The 17,966-nt window shown below is 48.2% G+C and overlaps 1 protein-coding gene across 1 annotated transcript in view; it reads right to left on the bottom strand.

Annotated features, from left to right (window-relative positions):
• Nucleotides 1–4,037: 4,037 nt before the first annotated feature.
• Nucleotides 4,038–17,966, bottom strand: part of Col17a1 (collagen type XVII alpha 1 chain) — a 50,927-nt gene continuing 36,998 nt past the window's right edge. Inside the window, exons 36-57 of the mRNA XM_048338308.1 lie at nt 16,570–16,605; nt 15,062–15,139; nt 14,142–14,195; nt 13,957–13,998; nt 13,735–13,788; nt 13,030–13,089; nt 12,871–12,897; nt 12,443–12,475; nt 12,279–12,353; nt 11,946–11,996; nt 11,375–11,497; nt 10,747–10,884; nt 10,180–10,242; nt 9,679–9,819; nt 9,077–9,166; nt 8,867–8,977; nt 8,247–8,393; nt 7,688–7,999; nt 6,906–7,043; nt 6,632–6,694; nt 6,425–6,505; nt 4,038–5,904 (exon numbers count right to left, since the gene is read on the bottom strand). Coding sequence (XP_048194265.1) covers nt 5,852–5,904; nt 6,425–6,505; nt 6,632–6,694; nt 6,906–7,043; nt 7,688–7,999; nt 8,247–8,393; nt 8,867–8,977; nt 9,077–9,166; nt 9,679–9,819; nt 10,180–10,242; nt 10,747–10,884; nt 11,375–11,497; nt 11,946–11,996; nt 12,279–12,353; nt 12,443–12,475; nt 12,871–12,897; nt 13,030–13,089; nt 13,735–13,788; nt 13,957–13,998; nt 14,142–14,195; nt 15,062–15,139; nt 16,570–16,605 — 1,970 coding nt within the window. The 3' untranslated portion in view covers nt 4,038–5,851. The remainder of the gene's footprint in view (nt 5,905–6,424; nt 6,506–6,631; nt 6,695–6,905; nt 7,044–7,687; nt 8,000–8,246; nt 8,394–8,866; nt 8,978–9,076; nt 9,167–9,678; nt 9,820–10,179; nt 10,243–10,746; nt 10,885–11,374; nt 11,498–11,945; nt 11,997–12,278; nt 12,354–12,442; nt 12,476–12,870; nt 12,898–13,029; nt 13,090–13,734; nt 13,789–13,956; nt 13,999–14,141; nt 14,196–15,061; nt 15,140–16,569; nt 16,606–17,966) is intronic.

Genomic DNA, 17,966 nt, shown 5'->3' with positions numbered 1-17,966 from the left:
CAGTGTCTTACGAGAAAAGTTATTTCAGTGATTAAGTCCTAATCACTATTTCAGTGATTAGATCTAATATTGAGGTGCTAGTTTTATTATGATAGTGCCTAAAACACTAAATTTCAAGCACATCTAAAATAAGCTTTTCTTTTTGATAAACACCCTTAGTACATTACGTATTACTGTACTGATTAAAAAATGTTTGCCTATTATTATTTAGTAGAAAATTACATCCCAAAACGTATTGTACAAAGTTTAAAAATGTAAATAAAATTAGCCTTTAAATGTATGAATTGGAAATTTAAAACTCACCACAAAAACAATAGTATTGGTTTAGCTGTCCCATTTTATTTCCTGAGATCATACTTAGATATGTAAGTGACATTTTTCTGTCATGGTATACTTTGTTCATTTAAAACCTCAGAGGACCCATAGGCTTTGAGTAATGAGTTACTTGGGGTTTTCTTGCAAGTAATCTTAAAAGAAGCATTTGTTCAGAATATTTTTTTTTGTTGTTGTTGTAGGTCATGGGGCTTGAACTCAGGGCCTGGGGACTGTTCCTGAGCTCTTTTGCTCAAGGCTAGCACTCCACCATTTTGAGCCACAGTGCCACTTCTGATTTTCTGGGGGTTGATCGGAGCTAAGAGTTTCATGGACTTTCTTGGCTGCCTTTGAACTGTGACCTCAAATTCAGCCTCCTGAGTAGCTAGGATTCCAGGCACGAGCCACCAGCACCTGGATTCAGCATACTTTTTTTAAAAAAAGGATTTAAATTAAATGGCTAGGCACACATCAAAAATGACATTGTTTTGAAATGACATTATTTAAGTACATTCTGGGTTTATTTTTCATGTTTATTTACTTTGCGTGGGAAGAACTGAAATCGTTATGTGGTTGCTGGTATGTGGAATTGTTAGCGAAATGCTCACTCTTACTTACTCTCTTTGAGGCCATGTGTCAAGTCTAACAGTATTATAAACAGAAGTGTGGTGTGTGAGATTGCACATTTGTAAGTGATACTCAGCTGCCTGTCATTTGCAACTCATGCTTTTAAGAGTGCTAGGTACCAAATTGTAAGCATTTCAGTTTTAGTTGCTTTACTCATGAGGCTGGTGAAAAATTTACCTACAGTGTTGTGGGAACATTGATTTGTATTATGAAAATGTAAATGTAGTACTTTCTAGCAGTTAATTTGAAAACTTTGGATGCTGAACTTTATTTTATCATTGGTTTAGGTGATTTAAAATGCATGTGTAATTTTAATTTTGTAATTGTTTTGACAAGCATTATTTACTTGGACAACTTTGTAGATAGCCTTAACTTTGGGCCAAGTTTTTTTTTATATAAATATATATATATATATAAATACACATATATATTATGTATGGTTGTTAATTCATACACTTATCACATGAATGTGTTCCTGTATACAAAACTTTTAATGCTTTATTCTCAAATGCTGGGTTGAAAATAGTTTTGAAAGCCTTTAAAGTATATATCTTTATAAAGTAGTATTCAGGGTGATTATGGAAATTGTTTATATTGCTATGATAAAATTGATGGTATAATGTTGCCCAGTGTATTTAATGATTTATTTGAAAAGGAAGAAAGGGAGATTGTCATACCACTTTCTCCTTTGAAAGCTTGTTTATTGGCTTTTCAAAAATGGATGCTTCAGTTAGTGGACATTTTTTCCAGTATCATTTCAATAATTTTAAAATGTTTTATTCTTCCTGTCCTCTCAACATTTAGAATATTGAGTCAGGAGAGAGCCTCAGAGTAGAGCTGTTGACACTTAAGTTTATCAGCAGTTCTCAAATCTCCCTTAAAGTTGCCTTTTGGATTCACTGTTCATGAATGAGTTTTCTTTCAAACATGACTGTATTCATGTGCGTGCCGGACTACACAGTGATACATAAATAGAGGGGAAATACTCATCTGACAGTTCAGGTTGTAGAAATAAATGCATATGTGTTTTATAATAGAGTATGCTGCTTGTTCCCATACCTGCCTGATTCTTGTAAGGCCTTACATTAAATAGATAACAGTGCTCTTTTTTTGCATGAAGTGTAGGTAGGGAGTGAGACTTCTTTGAAATTTAAGAGTAATCCATGTGGATTAGGTTCTTGGTTGCAGTGGCGGGAAGTGCATAAAAGGAACTCTCCATATGTGTACCCTAAGCAGTTCCCTCCTCTTTTCCCTGCATCTGTGGGCACACCAGACCTCTATATTTCTGAAGTTCCTACTCTACAGGTGATTGGGCATTGACTGGCTTTCCTGGTCCTGCCAATCCTCAATTTGTGGATTGCTGAATTAGCTGCTATTCTAGGTAGAGTCCCCTTAAGCTTTTCTTACCCCTTTTTATGGTGAATCTATAGAGTGGGTAAGGAGGAAATTTAGAGTGCTTTTACTTTGTTTGGAACCTTCTTATGACAGTATACAAGAAATTATAATTAAATATAAACTGAACCAGAGCTACCTCTTAAGTATTGTTTCCTCAAGCACAAAGCTCTCAGGCATATGACACCCTCTTTGATAGAGGGTCTCTGATTTATTGAGCATCAGCAAGTTTCAGAAATGACTGTTTTTGTACTTTTCCAGTTCCCTTGTAACTATATACATTTCCCCCCATTCCACACTGTGCTTATATGGCAAAGATTCTTCTGAGAAGCTAAATTTGGCCAAATTATTATCTAGAATTATTGGTTAAAAGAACAGCTTAGAACTGCATTGGAAGAAGAAAGTTCCAGTTCTATAGATTTCTGAGTAAGTAAATGAGTTCTTTTCTAGAAAATGATCTTTTGTAGGAAATTGGGTGATACTTTCTTATGTTGAAGGCACCAGAGTCCACGCTTCTACTGTTGCTCTTCTGTGGCTGACATGGTTTTGATAAGCTTTTCAAATTTCTGCTGTGAAGCTTGGAATGGAGTGTTTTATTAGTTTTCAATGTTGGCTGCAGCTTAAAATGTGATCCTTTACAGTGTAATAAGTTCACAAGCTGAAATTTCAGAAAGAAATCTGTTTCAGTTGATGCCTCTTGTCTATTTGGGATCAATCTGTCTTTTCAGTCGTGGGGTTCACAAATGAAAAATAAAGTTATTTCTTAATCTATTTTTGGGATACGGTTTTCCTTTTTTAAATTGACAGTCTTTGAAACTAAATTATTTTGTATGTGAACACTTTGTAGCATCCCTTAATCCCCAGTTCTCATTATATATTTTCTTTATTATTTATGTATTGTTATTACAAAGGTGATGTGCAGAGGAGTTACAGTTTCATAAGTCAGATAATGAGTACTTTTTTTTTTGGACATTGTCACCTCTTCCTTTGCTTTCTACTTACATATTTTCAAACTTGCCATCCTCAGGTTGTTTTATTAATTTTCTAGCCTTCTCTCTCCCTCTATCCTCTCTTACTTTAAGTTGCTAACATGCTGATGGATGTCTTTCAGCATGCAAATGCCTCCTTAAGCATATCCATTTATTTTTTTCATTTTTACCCTTTGGGAAAGATTTTTTTTGTATCAAGTGTTATAAATTGTATGATCTCACTTCTGCTAACATAGCTTCTTTTTGTCATCTGTCATTGATATGTTCATACAAGATTCAGTAGACACCAGGCAGTAGCATCATTTGGCACATGTTCAGCTTAGCTGGAGAGCGGCATCAATGTCATTTTTTCATCGAAGCACATAATGCACTGTTGAGCTCATTCTTGACTTGGGAGGGGTGTGTGTGTGAAACAAAAGAGGGTCAGATCCATTGCTATCCAGCTGAAGACATTGCTCAAGTCTGTCCATCTTCCTAGGTTTTGTCCAGAGAAGACAGAAAGGTTGAACTTTTACTCTTTCACTTGGATATAGAACCCTTTCAAGACTTTTGGGTGTCCTAGTAAAGTAAATCTAATGACCACGAAAAAAATTCTAGATCTGATTAATCAAGAAAAGAACCATAATTACAGAAGATGGAATACTCGACTTCCAAAGTAAGAGTTATTAAAAAGGAAAAGTAAATTCAGCTTTTGTTTGAAATTGATTTTGTTTTGTGTTTTTGAGATAGGGTGTCACAATGCATCCCAAGCTGGCCTCAAGCTTTTGCTCTTCCTGCCTCAGCCTTTCAAGTGCTGTAATTATATTGATATATCACCATGCTTAGTCTGAAACTGGTGAATTCTCCAGGAAAACTTTAAAAGGCACCTTACATTCATTCCCTGTCCACACTAGTTAGACTTTTGCTAGTAAACCAAGTTGCTTTAACTTCTGAAGACTGAACTCATTTTCAAAAATTCCCATAGTGATTCACAGTGGTCAACTATCCAGACAAAAAAGTGGAACCAGAAGACCAGGCAGGTGGCGTGTTTGGTGCTTGAGTGGTTGTTGCTGCTAGCAGCTGTTTGATGGAGTAGACTGACTTGTGTGTTTTCTCTGGGGTGATAACATGAGATACTCAGGAAGGACCATATAAAAAACAATTCAGTCTTTTAGAAGAGTGAAGATGTTTAATTCTTACCCAGCAATCAGGATCACAAATTGTAACAAGTTAACAAATACCTCTTTGGATTTCATTTTGAGTGACCTCACTACTTTAGTATTTGTACTTTTTCCCTTAATAGAAGGCTTCTAATAGTCCATCTATTATTTGGCCTGCAATTGTAATTTCTTTGCTCCTGGGTCAGTCACTGGAGCGAATAACCCAGTTGCAGATAATCTCGGTGCTCATGTAGTCCTTATGTATTTATTTCAAATAACATATGGGAAACTTTCAGATCCTTTATTATATGGCCAAGTTGAGTTAATAGTTTCAGATAAAATCTGCCTTTAAAGATATTACCAATTAAAATGCTAGGAGCAGTGCTCTGAAATATGACCAGTTTTGTTTTCTTGTGTTTGTAATAAGCAGTATTTGAATCAGACCCAACTAACCCAGAATATTTTCTTAAAAAACAAACAGCAAACTAACTTAGTTCAGATGGTTCACATTAAACATAGTAAAAAAAAGAAAAAAACACTTTAATTGGAAATTTTACAATTGAAATGACTTTTCATCTTACAGACCACATACAAATGTTTTTTTGACAGTGAATAGTGCGCAAAAACCCAGCTGCCCCCATGCCATTTCCTAAGTGTGGATCAGAGGGTGATAGCTTTCCTAGCATCAGACATTCTATTTCCTTCTCTCCCTCTTCCTGGCTTGCCCTATTTGCTGAGCATAATTCAGTATAACATATCTACAAACTCTAGCACGGACCTATTGGTACAGTTCATAGCTACAATCAAACATTTGTAAGCAAGTGGGAATCTGCATATATAAAATAACTATTAGCAACCCTATCACTTCTACGGGAGAAGTGAATTTCCGGGTTTCTTCAGGTGCAAGGATCACTTCTTTATCAACTCTCTCACTGACTAGAGAATGCAGGGTGAACGGGAGGAAGTGGCCGAGAGTGCCACCTTGCAACTGAAACCAGAGTACAGCCTCATCAAGAGGCCACCCCATCCCCACCCTCCATTTTCTGGGCTCATTTTTAGGCAAAGCTCCAGGAATCCCAAGCCAACTTTGCTATCACTGGCTTTGTGAGTTTGGGCCTGGGCCTTCCCTGAATGCTAAAGAACAAGGAGCTGGGGTCTAGATAGCAGAGAAGTAAACCATCCCAAGGTGTTGAAGCTGCTCTGAAGTTCCACCCAGTGAGATTGTGTGAGATTGTGTGTTGGACTGCATTCTCACTGTGGTTTGTTCAGACCCAAGCCTTGCTATGTGACCATTTGTCTCAGTAGGACAGAGACTCCACCTTTCATGGTGGAGAGAATCGGACATAGGTGCCCATAGGTATTGCAAGAACTGGTCCAGGGGACAGCCCAGCTTCATGGCTTGGTGGCGATACTTCTCCTCCTCCGCCCCACATAGACTTGGTCACCTGAAAGTTAGATGAATAGAAATTAGAAATGTTTTATGTTTGGCTGCTAGTGGCTCAGGCCTGTAATCCTAGTTGGTGAGGAAGCTGAGATTTGAGGAAGTTCAAAGCCAGCCCAGGCAGGAAAGTCGGTGCTACTCCAATGAACCACCAGAAAACTGGAAGTAGCACTACGGCTTAAAGTGGTGGAGCGCTAGCCTTGGGCAAAAGAGCTCAGGGACAGTGCCTAGGCCCTGAGTTCAAGCCCCATGACTGATAAAAAATAAGTTTTATGAACTGTGGGACTTAATGAGCAGTTATAACCACTGTGACTACAGCTAAGGTGGTTTCAAAAATTAAATCATTTGTGAAATAATTTACTTAAACAGGTTAACTCTAGCTGCTAGTGTGATTGTTATGCAAATTACATCCTTGGCAGCTTTTGCTTTGGCGTTTGCCTGAATTTCTCAGGTTTGCCTTGGGGTGGGGTGGGAGATCACTTTCTGTCTAGGGCCCCTTAGGGCTGCACAGCACCAGCTCTTACCTTTGTCTCCTTTCTCTCCCTTGGGCCCTTGAGGACCAGGTGGCCCAGGAATGCCTCGTGGTCCAGCAGGACCCCTGTCACCTAGAGGAACAGAGGGAGGGATGACCTGAGTGGGGGACCCGAATGTGGCACCGGCAAGGGGCTGCTTCTCAGCAAGAGGTTGTCCTTTCATGGAGTCCTGGTAGCTGTCTCCCTGCCATCACTTACCTTTGGGTCCTGGTACGCCCACCTCTCCCTTCTGCCCTGGTGGCCCTGGAATAGCTCCATAGGCTGCAAGGGAAAAAACCTGGCCTTAGACTGGAGATGGCCTGAGGCTTGAGAGGTCGAGTGATTGATTCCAAGTGACGGATTCTAAGATAGTGATGGAGTTTGGGTTTGTCAGAGGAAATGGAGTGGACATGATGCCGTTTTTCAGCATCTCAGATATGCATGGAGTCTTGGTGAGTCAGCGGCTGTGGGCAAGCGGTGGGGATGTGCTTACTTCGGAAGAAGCTCATGAGGTCCTCCGTCACGTTGCTGTAGGCAGAGAAGACCTTGCTGATGCCAGGGGGACCCTGGGGCCCAGGCTGGCCGGGTGGGCCCTGGACAGTGTAGGCCAGTCCTTGCAGTAGACCCTGACCTGCAGAACACCAGAGTGGAGGCCCGGAGCCCGGGGTTACTTGGCGCTGTCCACAGAATACTCTCAAAGTTAAACTGGACAAAGCTGCCACAAGGCAGAAGTCCCGAAGACTCCCTTTCTATCCCCTCGGGTGGCTGGTCCAAGCCACCATGAGCTGTGGGCGTTCCTCAAAGACCCCTGGACTGGGGCTGGGGATATGGCCTAGTGGCAAGAGTGCCTGCCTCATATACATGAGGCCCTGGGTTCGATTCCCCAGCACCACATATACAGAAAATGGCCAGAAGTGGCACTGTGGCTCAAGCGGCAGAGTGCTAGCCTTGAGCAAAAAGAAGCCAGGGACAGTGCTCAGGCCCTGAGTCCAAGCCCCAGGACTGGCCAAAAAAAAAAGACCCCTGGACTGCATGATCATGCTCATATCTACAGAGAGGAAGGACCTCTTGGCTAACTTGCTCCGAGCCCCACCAGAAAGCCATCATGGTCATAAGGGATCTTTGGAGACCCAAACTGGTGAGGTTTTGGAGAAATTGAGAACCTGGGTGGGGCCTGTTGCACTGAAATGCTTGGGAATGAGGATAGGCCTTGCACGGGCCTCTGTGCCAAGAGGCACGCATGCTCGCCTCATCCAGGCTTATGTGTCTACGTACGCTGCAAGCTCTCCGACACCCGCACAGCCAGCTCATTGTAGTCCAGGTCTCCAGTGAAGCCAGCCCCATAGCCTCCGCCTGGACCGATGTCAGTGCCGTATGGACCTCCATCTCCAGCACCAAAGGCTCCACCTTCACCTAGGGAGCCTCCGTTCGCTCCGCCCAATGAACCGTAGGAGCCACCCCGTCTGACGGAGGAGCTGCTCCCCCAACCATAGGTGTCCTCCCGTGGCGCTAGGCGGCTGTCTCCCGGTGGACCCTGTGGCCCGGGCGGGCCTGGGGGACCCACGATGAAGCTGCGCACGTCAGGACCTGTGGGATAGGAACTTGCTTGAGCAGGAGCTCAGATATTGGTGGACAGAAAGACTTAGGAGCTAGAGGGTCTCTCCTCGGGTCTCTACTCCTCAGTGACTGGACGTGAACTTCAGGGTCTTTGACATGACTGGAGGATGCTGGTGAGGAAAGAAACTGGGTGTACCCTGATGAAGGGCTCTCATGTGTTTGCCTCCAGCAAAGTCTTGGGACAGGGATGGGGGACCCCAACCTCAGGGACACCTACTTGTGAGGTAGCTGATCAGTTCACTGCGGAAGCTGTCGCTGTTTTCTGCTGCATAGTTGGTCAGAGCTCCTGAAACGCCCTGGGGCCCTCGAGGACCTGGGGGCCCAGGAGGACCTGGAGGGCCCGGGATGAGTGACAAGCCAGCCGCTGAGCGGGAGAGAAAGCAAAGAGGTGGCTGGCGTCATGTGTGAAGAAAGATGAATTCTCAGCCAGGCCTCAGACCAGGCCTTGGGCCCCTCCTGGACACAATGACAGGGCATGGGAAGGGGGATATGGCTGGGCCTCCTGGATATGGGGTCTTCCCTAGAACAGCCCTCTTTCTGGCATCTTCTAGGAATGGCTGTTCCCAATTGATCCACCCCAAGTCATTCAGCTCCAGTCCCTTCCTTGACCTGCACCGAGGACGGGCACTGGCACCCTGGGGTTGACCTTGAGCGAGTTCACCAAGGACTGCAATGGCGGGGAAGGGGTGCTCTCGGGCAACTGCAAGGCTGAGGGCCTTCTCTAGGGCCTTAGCCCTAGCCCTGTACTTGTTCCAGGTCTACTTGGTGATTGGCAAATGGATCCGCACTTTGTGGCTATGCCCTCTAGCCTCCCCATCCAGCTCCGCGGCGCCTCACTGTGTAAGTAAGATGAGAGGTCCTCCACGCTGATGCTAGACCATGCATTGCCTGGGATCCCGGGTGGTCCAGGGGGACCTGGGGGTCCAATGATGCCTCTGTATTCAGACCCTGAGGCACCAAGGGAGAGCAAGGAGTCAGTCTCTGCCTGGACTGAGGGCTCTGCTTTGTTCCAAACCAACTGGACAGATGGCCCCTACTTGGCCTTACCTCGGAGCAAAGAGAGGAGATCCTCATAGCTTGTTCCTGGCAAGCCAGGGGGGCCTGGGGGGCCAGGAAGCCCAATGCTGATGCCACTACCTGGGGAACAAGGTCCAAGTTATAAATGACTCCCATTAGGCAGAGGAGAGTGGATGTAAAACCCCTGTCAGGGAGGAAGTCAGACCCAGCAATCTGGACAGCAGAGGAATCTGAGGAAGGAAAGGGGGGAGTAGCAGAGAAAGAGGCAATGAGGATTGAGATGATGCAGTTCCAGACAATGTCAGCAAGGGAGATCATTGAAAAGAATGCAGGTCAACACTGCCCATAGGCATCCTTGAGAGAGAGAGAGAGAGAGAGAGAGAGAGAGAGAGAGAGAGAGAGAGAGAGAGAGAGAGAGAGCACAAACCCCTCAGGCTAGTCATTTTGACTAGCCACACTCTTGGATCTGCCCTGGGGCCACAGGGTTGAGCGGTTCTAGGGTCACTCTCTTTGCTAGGGTTGGGACAATTAGGCAGGAGAAGGTCGGGAGAGGCCATCTTGGAGATGAAGGGCCTCATTCCACGGCCTTCACCATGTTGCTACTGCCTGAGGCAGGCCGGGCAGGCACTCACTTGACATGTAGCTGAGAATGCGGTTACTCAGCTCTGCGTAGTCCAAGGGCTGGAAGGATCCATCGCCACCAACTCCTGGTGGTCCCGGGGGACCCTGAGGACCCATCAGGAACTGACGCAGGTACTGTCGCACCTCATCCCCTGGAAAGGACAGGAGGCACCAGTGCAGATCCAGCCTGGGGCGTGCCTCACACAGCCCAGCCCCCGCCTGGTCCCCTGCGTGGCCAGACTCCCACATTGTAATTGGTTTCTGGGTTCTCAGGCCCATACTGGTCAGAAGCAATCACCACACTCCCCGAAGGTGCCTGCCCCCTGAAGGTGCCTGCAGCACTGCTTGCTTGCACTCTGGGGACAGCAGAATGTCCTCTTTCCTGTTCCTTTGTAACTTAGTGAGTAGGACTGACTCAAGTTTGCAGCCCTCTTCAAGCTCAGCTGAGGATTAAGGGTTTCTGACAAGTGAGGTTGGGAAGTCCCACCCTCAGCCCACCCCAAGTGACTCACGCTGCAGCACAGCCAGGATGTCTTCAGAAGAAATGGATGATGAGGACAGGCTGAAGCCTGAACCTGGGGGAAGAAGATGGCATGTTACCGCCCTGGTGCAGAAGCAGAGCCTCTGAAAGCAGTCTGAAGGATCCATCAGTGAGTCACTTCTCTTTGAGGGGAGTGAATGAATGGGACACTATAGGCTTGTTGGAAACAGGGAAAGGTCCAAAGATGTTGTTGCTATTTTGGTTAGAAACATGACTTATTTCTACAGAACATGTGTTAGCTAACTCCCACCAGATTCTGCCAAGCGGAGGGATCTCTGCATACACAGAGCGGGCCCAGTAACTGAAATGGGGGGACCCATTGCTCAATTGGTTGCTAGGGGAGGTGTGGCCTCCCTTCTCCACCTGGACCGATCCTTGCTGAAGCTGGTCCCAGCAAGCTAACTCTAGTGAGTGCAGAGTTAAAAGCTATATTCAGGAGGAGGGCAGAGCAAGCAGCGGGTGGAGAACTGGGGCTGGGGGAACAAGAGTGGCCCCTTAGAAGGAAGAAGGCAGAGGGCAGGGTGTGGGGCAGGCTTACTCCGCAAGTAGCTCAAGACGTGGCTGGCCAGCTGGGAATAGTCGAAAGTCTCTCCTGTGATGGTGGTGACAGGCCCTGGGGGCCCTGGCGGGCCTGCAGGACCCTGAACCCCGGATAGATAAGACCTAATCCTGTCACCTGCCAGCCAAACAAATGAAGCAGTTAAGCCTGTCCCCAAAAGGATCACGTCCCCAAGGGTCATAGAGGTGACTTACAACATGTAATTAAAACCTGCTCCACCCTGCTTAGACTCCCTTGTTACTGAAGAGAAACTAAGGTAGAAGAAGTCTGTGCTGGGTCAGATGGTTCCCAGGGGTATGGACTCCTGTCAACCATCCATTTGACAAATCACTGCCCGCTCCCCCGCTCCCCACCCCCCCGCCATGAGGATAGGAGTGAGGTGCAGCTATGTGAGTATATGGGTAAGGATGAGGCTTTGTGTGTGGTCAGCGGTGTTGTAGGCAGTGCTCCATTGGGGGGGGGGGCGAGGGGGCAGATCTCAGCATCAGTGGATGGATGGCTCCCCTACTATATGCCCACCCACCCAGTCTCCTCCCTCTGTCCCCTTCTTTCTTTCCTCCCCTTTGACCTCCCCTAGCCCCAAGGCTGGAGGAATCAGGCCACTCACTCTGCATGTATTCCAAGATGTATTGCTGAATATCTTGGCCAGAGGCGCTGAGGGAGCCTGGGAGCCCAGGAGGCCCCGGTGGGCCAGGAGGGCCCTGAACATACATGGTGTTTGAAGACTCTTCTGTAGGGAAGACAGAGTACCCTGTGTTGGTTCCCCACCCTAGGCCCAGACTCAGGCATTGCACCCCCAGTTTGAGGAGAAGAGGCTTTCTCAGTGGAGAAAGTAGAACAGTGGCCAAGAGAGGAGCCCCATGGACGAAGAGCATGGGAATGGGAGCTGGTCCAGGCCAAGCCTCGCTTTGCCTTCAGCCATCTGCTCAGCGCTTCACGGAGTCTTCTCCTGCCTGGCTGTGCCTAGTTCCCAGGGTCTGCTCTCTGCTCATCAGAGGCCCCTTGGCATAGCTAGTTCTCTTTAGAAATGCATGGGTCCTTCCTCCCCTCCCCCCAGCTTGTAACCTCCTAAACACGAGCCCCCATCCCTGGAGGAGGACGGAATCATGGACAAGAGAACAGACAGATGGATTTTCTCATATGAAGCGGGGGGGGGGGGGGGAGCACTTTGTTCTTACCTCGAGATGGACCACGGGAGAAGCCAGGAGTCCCCGGGATACCAGGGTCACCTGCAACACAAACCAAGTAGCCCTGCTGGCACCCTCTTTCAGGCAGTCTTCCCTGTGGTTGTGATTATCCTACGTCCCCTCGTCTTCTTTGTATAATGGCACCATCAGCTAGCTCCCTTTGGGCAGAGACTTTCTCTGGGTCCCTGTCTCCTTCCAGCCTGTTCTTTGTTCTGCCTCTTCTTTCTCCCAAGCCTTGCACACAAATAAGCACTCCATTCAGGGTGCCTTGGGGGTCAGGCTAGACTCAGTCCTCACCACCTTTTTAGCTACTCCTTCACTGACCTTTGTCACCTTTGGGTCCCTGGGGGCCAGGTGGGCCTGGGGGTCCCTGCATGTTGAATCCAAAAGAACCAGCATCTAGAAATCAGTAGCATAGACAGTGCAGTTAGCCAAGCCTTGGAGAGGCTCTGGCTAGAGCCGGGGTGGGGAAGGAGTTCCACACTTACCAGAGGTTGAGAACCCTGGGAGGCCTTGTTCACCTGAGGGACGGGGAGAAGGACATTCAGTCTCACTTTCTTCCTTGACCCCCCACCCCCACCCCAATCTCCTCTTCTGAGGCTCCTCAGGGCCTAGATTGTTGGGTCTGCATCCTCCTTTGGGGAGAGCCTACTACATACTCACATTGTATACAGACACTAACACTGAACACACACTGACATGGCATACATACCCACACTATCCACATTCTTATACACTGCCCACACCTGTATTACACGCACACCTGTACAATAAGCATAACTACTAGGCCATTCACAGAGACACTCTGATCTACTTTTGCTCATGAGGACCAAAAGGACTTTCAATAAGCCCTTGACAGTCGGCTCTTTCTGCCTTGGCCCTACCTCAGGTTGTGTCTGATATCAACTCTACATACCTTGGTGTCCTCGGGGACCTGGGGGGCCTGAAGGAAGGAGGTAGAGAGCTGTGAGATACTAATAACTGGATATTGGGGCTATACGGGGCCCATGGAAACAGGGATGGATAAGCAGGGGACACGTATCAGCCGCTGGGATTCCTAAGACTTTATGCTCACCTTGGTCTCCCTTAGGGCCTGGGGGGCCGGGTGGGCCTGGAGGTCCAGAGAAGACGGTTTCTGCAGAAGAAAGAGTAGTTTGACTGTGGATACAGTGATATGTCTAAGGAAATATTACCTAGCACATTGTAGGTGCTCAGTCAACATTTTATCAGTTGGCTGGCTGGATGGCTATAAGATGGAGCCATATACAAATATTTGGAAGTTAGTATGGCTGGTCATTTGAATATACAAATTAATGGCTGAATGAACAAAAAGATGGAAGGGTGGAGAGATGAATGGAAGGATGGAAAGATAGATGGATGGAGGGATCTATCATGGAAGATGACAAGTAAGTGAAAAGGTCCTTTCTAATATTTGCTCTCAAGTTCTTTCCATAAGCTTTTGTGATGCTGCTAGCACTCATACCATCTCATGGGCTTATGTCCGGCCTACTTTACCAGTCCTGGGCTCCTGGCATACAGGAACCTCCCAACTCACCCTGGAAATTCGGCAAGGGACAGAGCTGGCTCCTTCCCTCATGCCAGGCTACTAGAGTGTTTGCACTGGCATGGGTTATTCCCCGTCCCCCCCCCCCCCCCGCCTATGTGGCAAGTGTCAGGAAGATTATATAGACACACCAGCAGTGGGAGGTCAGAAGGAAGACACTCGCGCCAGAGCTTGGTCAAAATGGTGAACAGATGTGACTTGGTACCACAACATTACCTGAGTCAGCCAAGATAGATCCCCGAGGGCCTGGTGGGCCAGGTACGCCTTCCCCTAGGAGGAGAAACCCCAAGACTCACGAGTGCCAGGAGGTAATCCAGAAGCTGTGTGCCCAGGGGGAGGCACAAAGCTCTTCCCTAAGAGCCATCCCAGGCTCTGAGTCCCAGTGCCTCCCACCTCCTTTCTCCTTCCCTCCCTCTCAGCACGGAGCTCAGCTCTCACCTGGGGGGCCTCGGGGTCCTGGGGGGCCTGGGATGGAAGGCCCTGCAGAAGCAAGTGAGGAAGAGAAAAGACTGAACTTAGGAAGCAGGTTCACTCCTGAGAGCAAGATCTAGGTTTCTTGGCTGAGTGCCTTGAATCCCTGGGTCTTGAGAGTGTCTATCGCCCCAAGTCCCTGAGATGCTCACCTGGTGGTCCTCGTGGTCCAGGTGGGCCTGGGGGACCTCGTAAGTCAAGGCCTTCTGTAGAGAGAAGAAAACACAGAAATGAGAGAAACTCTGACGAGGCTATTCTTTGCCATGCTTCTCACCTCTTGGGATCGTCAGTCTCCGACTCGGGGCCACGCTCACACCCAGGGACCGGCCCTGGACTATGACACAGGACCTTTCAGGACTCCATCTACCAAGGTGCTCACTCCTGGCCGGGGGGGGGGCGCTGCAAACTCTCTGGCAGCTCATGTGGGTATGGACTGATGGGTAGACACATGGGCGTCCCTGTCAGACAACCTGTGTTCAAGTCCTTGCTTCTGCGCATCTAGCTGGTGACTTTGGGCAACTTCTCAACCTGTCCTGGCCTCCATTTCCTCGTTGGTAAATCAGGGTCAGTGAGACCCTGGAGTGCTGGGAAGACTCAGTGTGATGTCACTGAATGCTGAGCTCCCAACAATTCGAGCACACCAGGAAGGCCTGGCCAGGGCTGGCCGCCATTTTAGCTGTTTGGCATTCCATGGATCCAGGGAGAAGGTCTAGCTACCTGCTCTAGGGCTCTAGAAAGGGCTCTGTGACATAATGGTGCAGCCTTCTCAGGCTAGGCCTGTAGTTGAGACTCTTATGGTTGCTTGCGTTTTGCTTTGAGTGGGAAATGGCCAGTTCCAAGGCCTGGCCTGACCCAGGTCCCCCTGGAGCCCCAGAGCCTCTCTAGGACAGCTGTCCCATCCTGGCCACTGAGCTTCCCATTCCAGGCCCACCTTGTGGTTCTCCTCGGCCTCCACAGCTGTGCGTGGGGCTGGTCACAGGCACACTGGGCACTGTGACAACTCACTGTGGAAGCTGCCCAGGTCTGAGCACACCGCCATCTCCCACCTGCTCTGGACAATGGAGGCACTCACGGGTGGAGAGGATCTCGGAGATGGAGCTGCCACTGCTCAGGAAGGATTCACCAGCAACTCCTGGCTCACCTCGTGGACCTGTGGGGTGCATGTGGAGTTAGGCTGGGCACGGCCAGCTGCCGTGGGCTCCTGCTTCCCCTTTGGAGAGGGCCAGGGGGCTAGGAGTAGAGCCTGAGAGGCCTCTCACCACTCAGCTGAGGCAAGGTGAGGCCTAGAAATGGTACATGGTCTGGAAAAAGGGGTGCTGGAGGAGGCTGGGTGGGTCAAATGAAGGTGAACACAGCCAGGGTCTTGACAGTAGGCTCAGTGCCTGTGGCAGAAGACTTCCTAGGAAGATTTTTGCCAGTTTTCTGTGAGCCTGATAGTGAGTGTGTGTGTGTGTGTGTGCACATGTGCACGCATGCATGCCCACGTGCGCATGCATGTATGCACATGTGCGTCTTTACTGGGACTTGAATTCAGGACCTAAGAATTGTCCCTTAGCATTTTTGCTCAAGACTAGCTAGTACTTTACCATTTGAACTGCAGCTCCACATCTAGCTTTTTGCTAGTTAATTGGACATAAGAGTCTCAGGCTTCTCCACCTGGATTGGCTTTGTCCAACAGTGATACTTAGATCTCAGCTTCCTGAGTAGCTATGGTTCCAGGTGTGAGCCACCAGTGTCTGGCTCTGGTTGCTTTAAAAAATTATCATGGGCTATAACTCAGGGCCTGGGCACTGTCCCTGAGCTTTTTTGCTCAAGGCTAGTGCTCTATCTTTGAGCCACAGCTCCAATTCCAGTTTTTAGGTTGTTAATTCGAGGGAAGAGTTTCACGGACCTTCCTGCTCAGACTGGCTTTGAACTGTGATTCTCAGATCTCAGCCTTCTCAACAGCTAGGATTACAGACTTGAGCCATCAGTGCCTGGTTCTGATTGCTTTCCTGATAAATCACTGGACAATGCATGATTATCAGGGTCTGTCAGAAGATGCAAGAGGCTGGGATGGGAATATGGCCTAGTGGCAAGAGTGCTTGCCTCATATTCATGAAGCCCTGGGTTCAATTCCCCAGCACCACATATATAGAAAATGGCCAGAAGTGGCGCTGTGGCTCAAGTGGCAGTGTGCTAGCCTTGAGCAAAAAGAAGCCTGGGACAGTGCTCAGGCCCTGAGTCCAAGGCCCAGGACTGGCCACACCCCCCCCAAAAAAAATGGGGCTCAGGGACAGTGCCCAAGCCCCAGAGTTTAAAAAAAAAAAAGGCAAGAGGCTAGGGAAATAGCCCACCTGAACCTGGACCATGGGTCACAGAACCTCAGTTGATCTCTCAGGAACAGGAAAGGGCTGAGAAGAGATGGCTCCGCTCCCAACTGAGGCCGCAAGAGCCCTGGTGAAGAGCCCTTGGGCCTTTCCCCTCCTGTTCCTAAACATCCATCTCTCCCTTTGTCTCCAGCACAGGGTTGCAACCCCTGCCCAAGAGGAAAGCGCTCCTGTCTGGGAGTAGCCCACGTTCTTCTCATGCATTGCATACCTTGCTGTCCTGGGAGACCAGCGGGGCCAGCAGGGCCTGGAAATGAGGATGGAGAAAAGAAGCCTAAGTCACACCTCCAGGCTCACAGAAAGAGCTGTGCCTGAGGACACATGCAACTCCAGCAGCCTGGAGGGTGGACTTGCTTAGACCGAGTCCAATAAGTAGCTTGAGACCAGGTCTGTGAGAGCCATCTCTGCAGGTACAGGGCAGTGCTGTGCTCTCTGTTGCTGTCACTCATGGCAGGAGGGCCCCCAAGTTCCCCCCACCCGACCCCAACTTGACATTCCCTCTCCATGGAGCTTTGTGAAGGCTGCTACCTACTTGCATTGACTGTGTGAACTCGTGCACTTCATTTGAGCATAAATAGTTTCAATGATTAAGAATATTTATAGGTACTTTGGACAAAGAAGAAATATATTTGTTCATAATTCTTTAACTTCTGAGCATTTTATTTCCTTCCAACTTTTTTTTAACCTCTTGTAAGAATATAGCTTCAACCACAAAGCACACACCATTCACTGTCTTGCTTCTTTAAATAATTACTATAGTTGTTTACAACTCTCATCAAAAATCTTGAGATTTTTGAAACCATTGCATGTTGTTAGATGATTTTGGAGATACTGATTATCCTGACCAATATGTTGCAATATGTTATCCTGAATGCATATTATCATTTTCTTTTCTTTTTTTTTGGCCAGTCCTGGGCCTTGGACTCAGGGCCTGAGCACTGTCCCTGGCTTCCTTTTGCTCAAGGCTAGCACTCTGCCACTTGAGCCACAGCGCCACTTCTGGCCGTTTTCTGTATATGTGGTGCTGGGGAATCGAACCCAGGGCCTCATGTATACGAGGCAAGCTCTCTTGCCAGTAGGCCATATCCCCAGCCCCGCATATTATCATTTCTAAGAAGAAACAAAGGATCCAAGGGACCTTTATTCTGACTTTTTTTTTTTTTTGGCCAGTCCTGGGCCTTGGACTCAGGGCCTGAGCACTGTCCCTGGCTTCTTCTCGCTCAAGGCTAGCACTCTGCCACCTGAGCCACAGCACCCCTTCTGGCCATTTTCCATATATGTGGTGCTGGGGAATCGAACCGAGAACTTCATGTGTAAGAGGCAAGCACTCTTGCCACTAGGCCATATTCCCAGCCTTTATTCTGACTTTTGCAGGCTCTAGAGGCAAAGCAATTGGGCTGAGTCCTGTAGCGAGTTGGCTGTGTGACCTTCAGGAAGTCGTTGGCCCATTCTTGCCAGCTTTCCTATCTGTACATGCTGAGGGCGGCGCTGGTCTCCTGTGCCATGGAGCAGGATGAGGGGCCCCTCTCCCTGTCCAGGGGCTTGGCTTTCCCAGACCTTCCCTACTCCTGCTTCCTGTCCCTAGTTTCAGGATCAGAGCAAACATGG

This window comes from Perognathus longimembris, chromosome 2, assembly GCF_023159225.1.
Source record: "Perognathus longimembris pacificus isolate PPM17 chromosome 2, ASM2315922v1, whole genome shotgun sequence".
Lineage (NCBI taxonomy): Eukaryota > Metazoa > Chordata > Mammalia > Rodentia > Heteromyidae > Perognathus > Perognathus longimembris.
The sequence above is the reverse complement of the archived record's forward strand: the minus strand, read 5'-3'. Positions and strand labels throughout refer to the sequence as shown.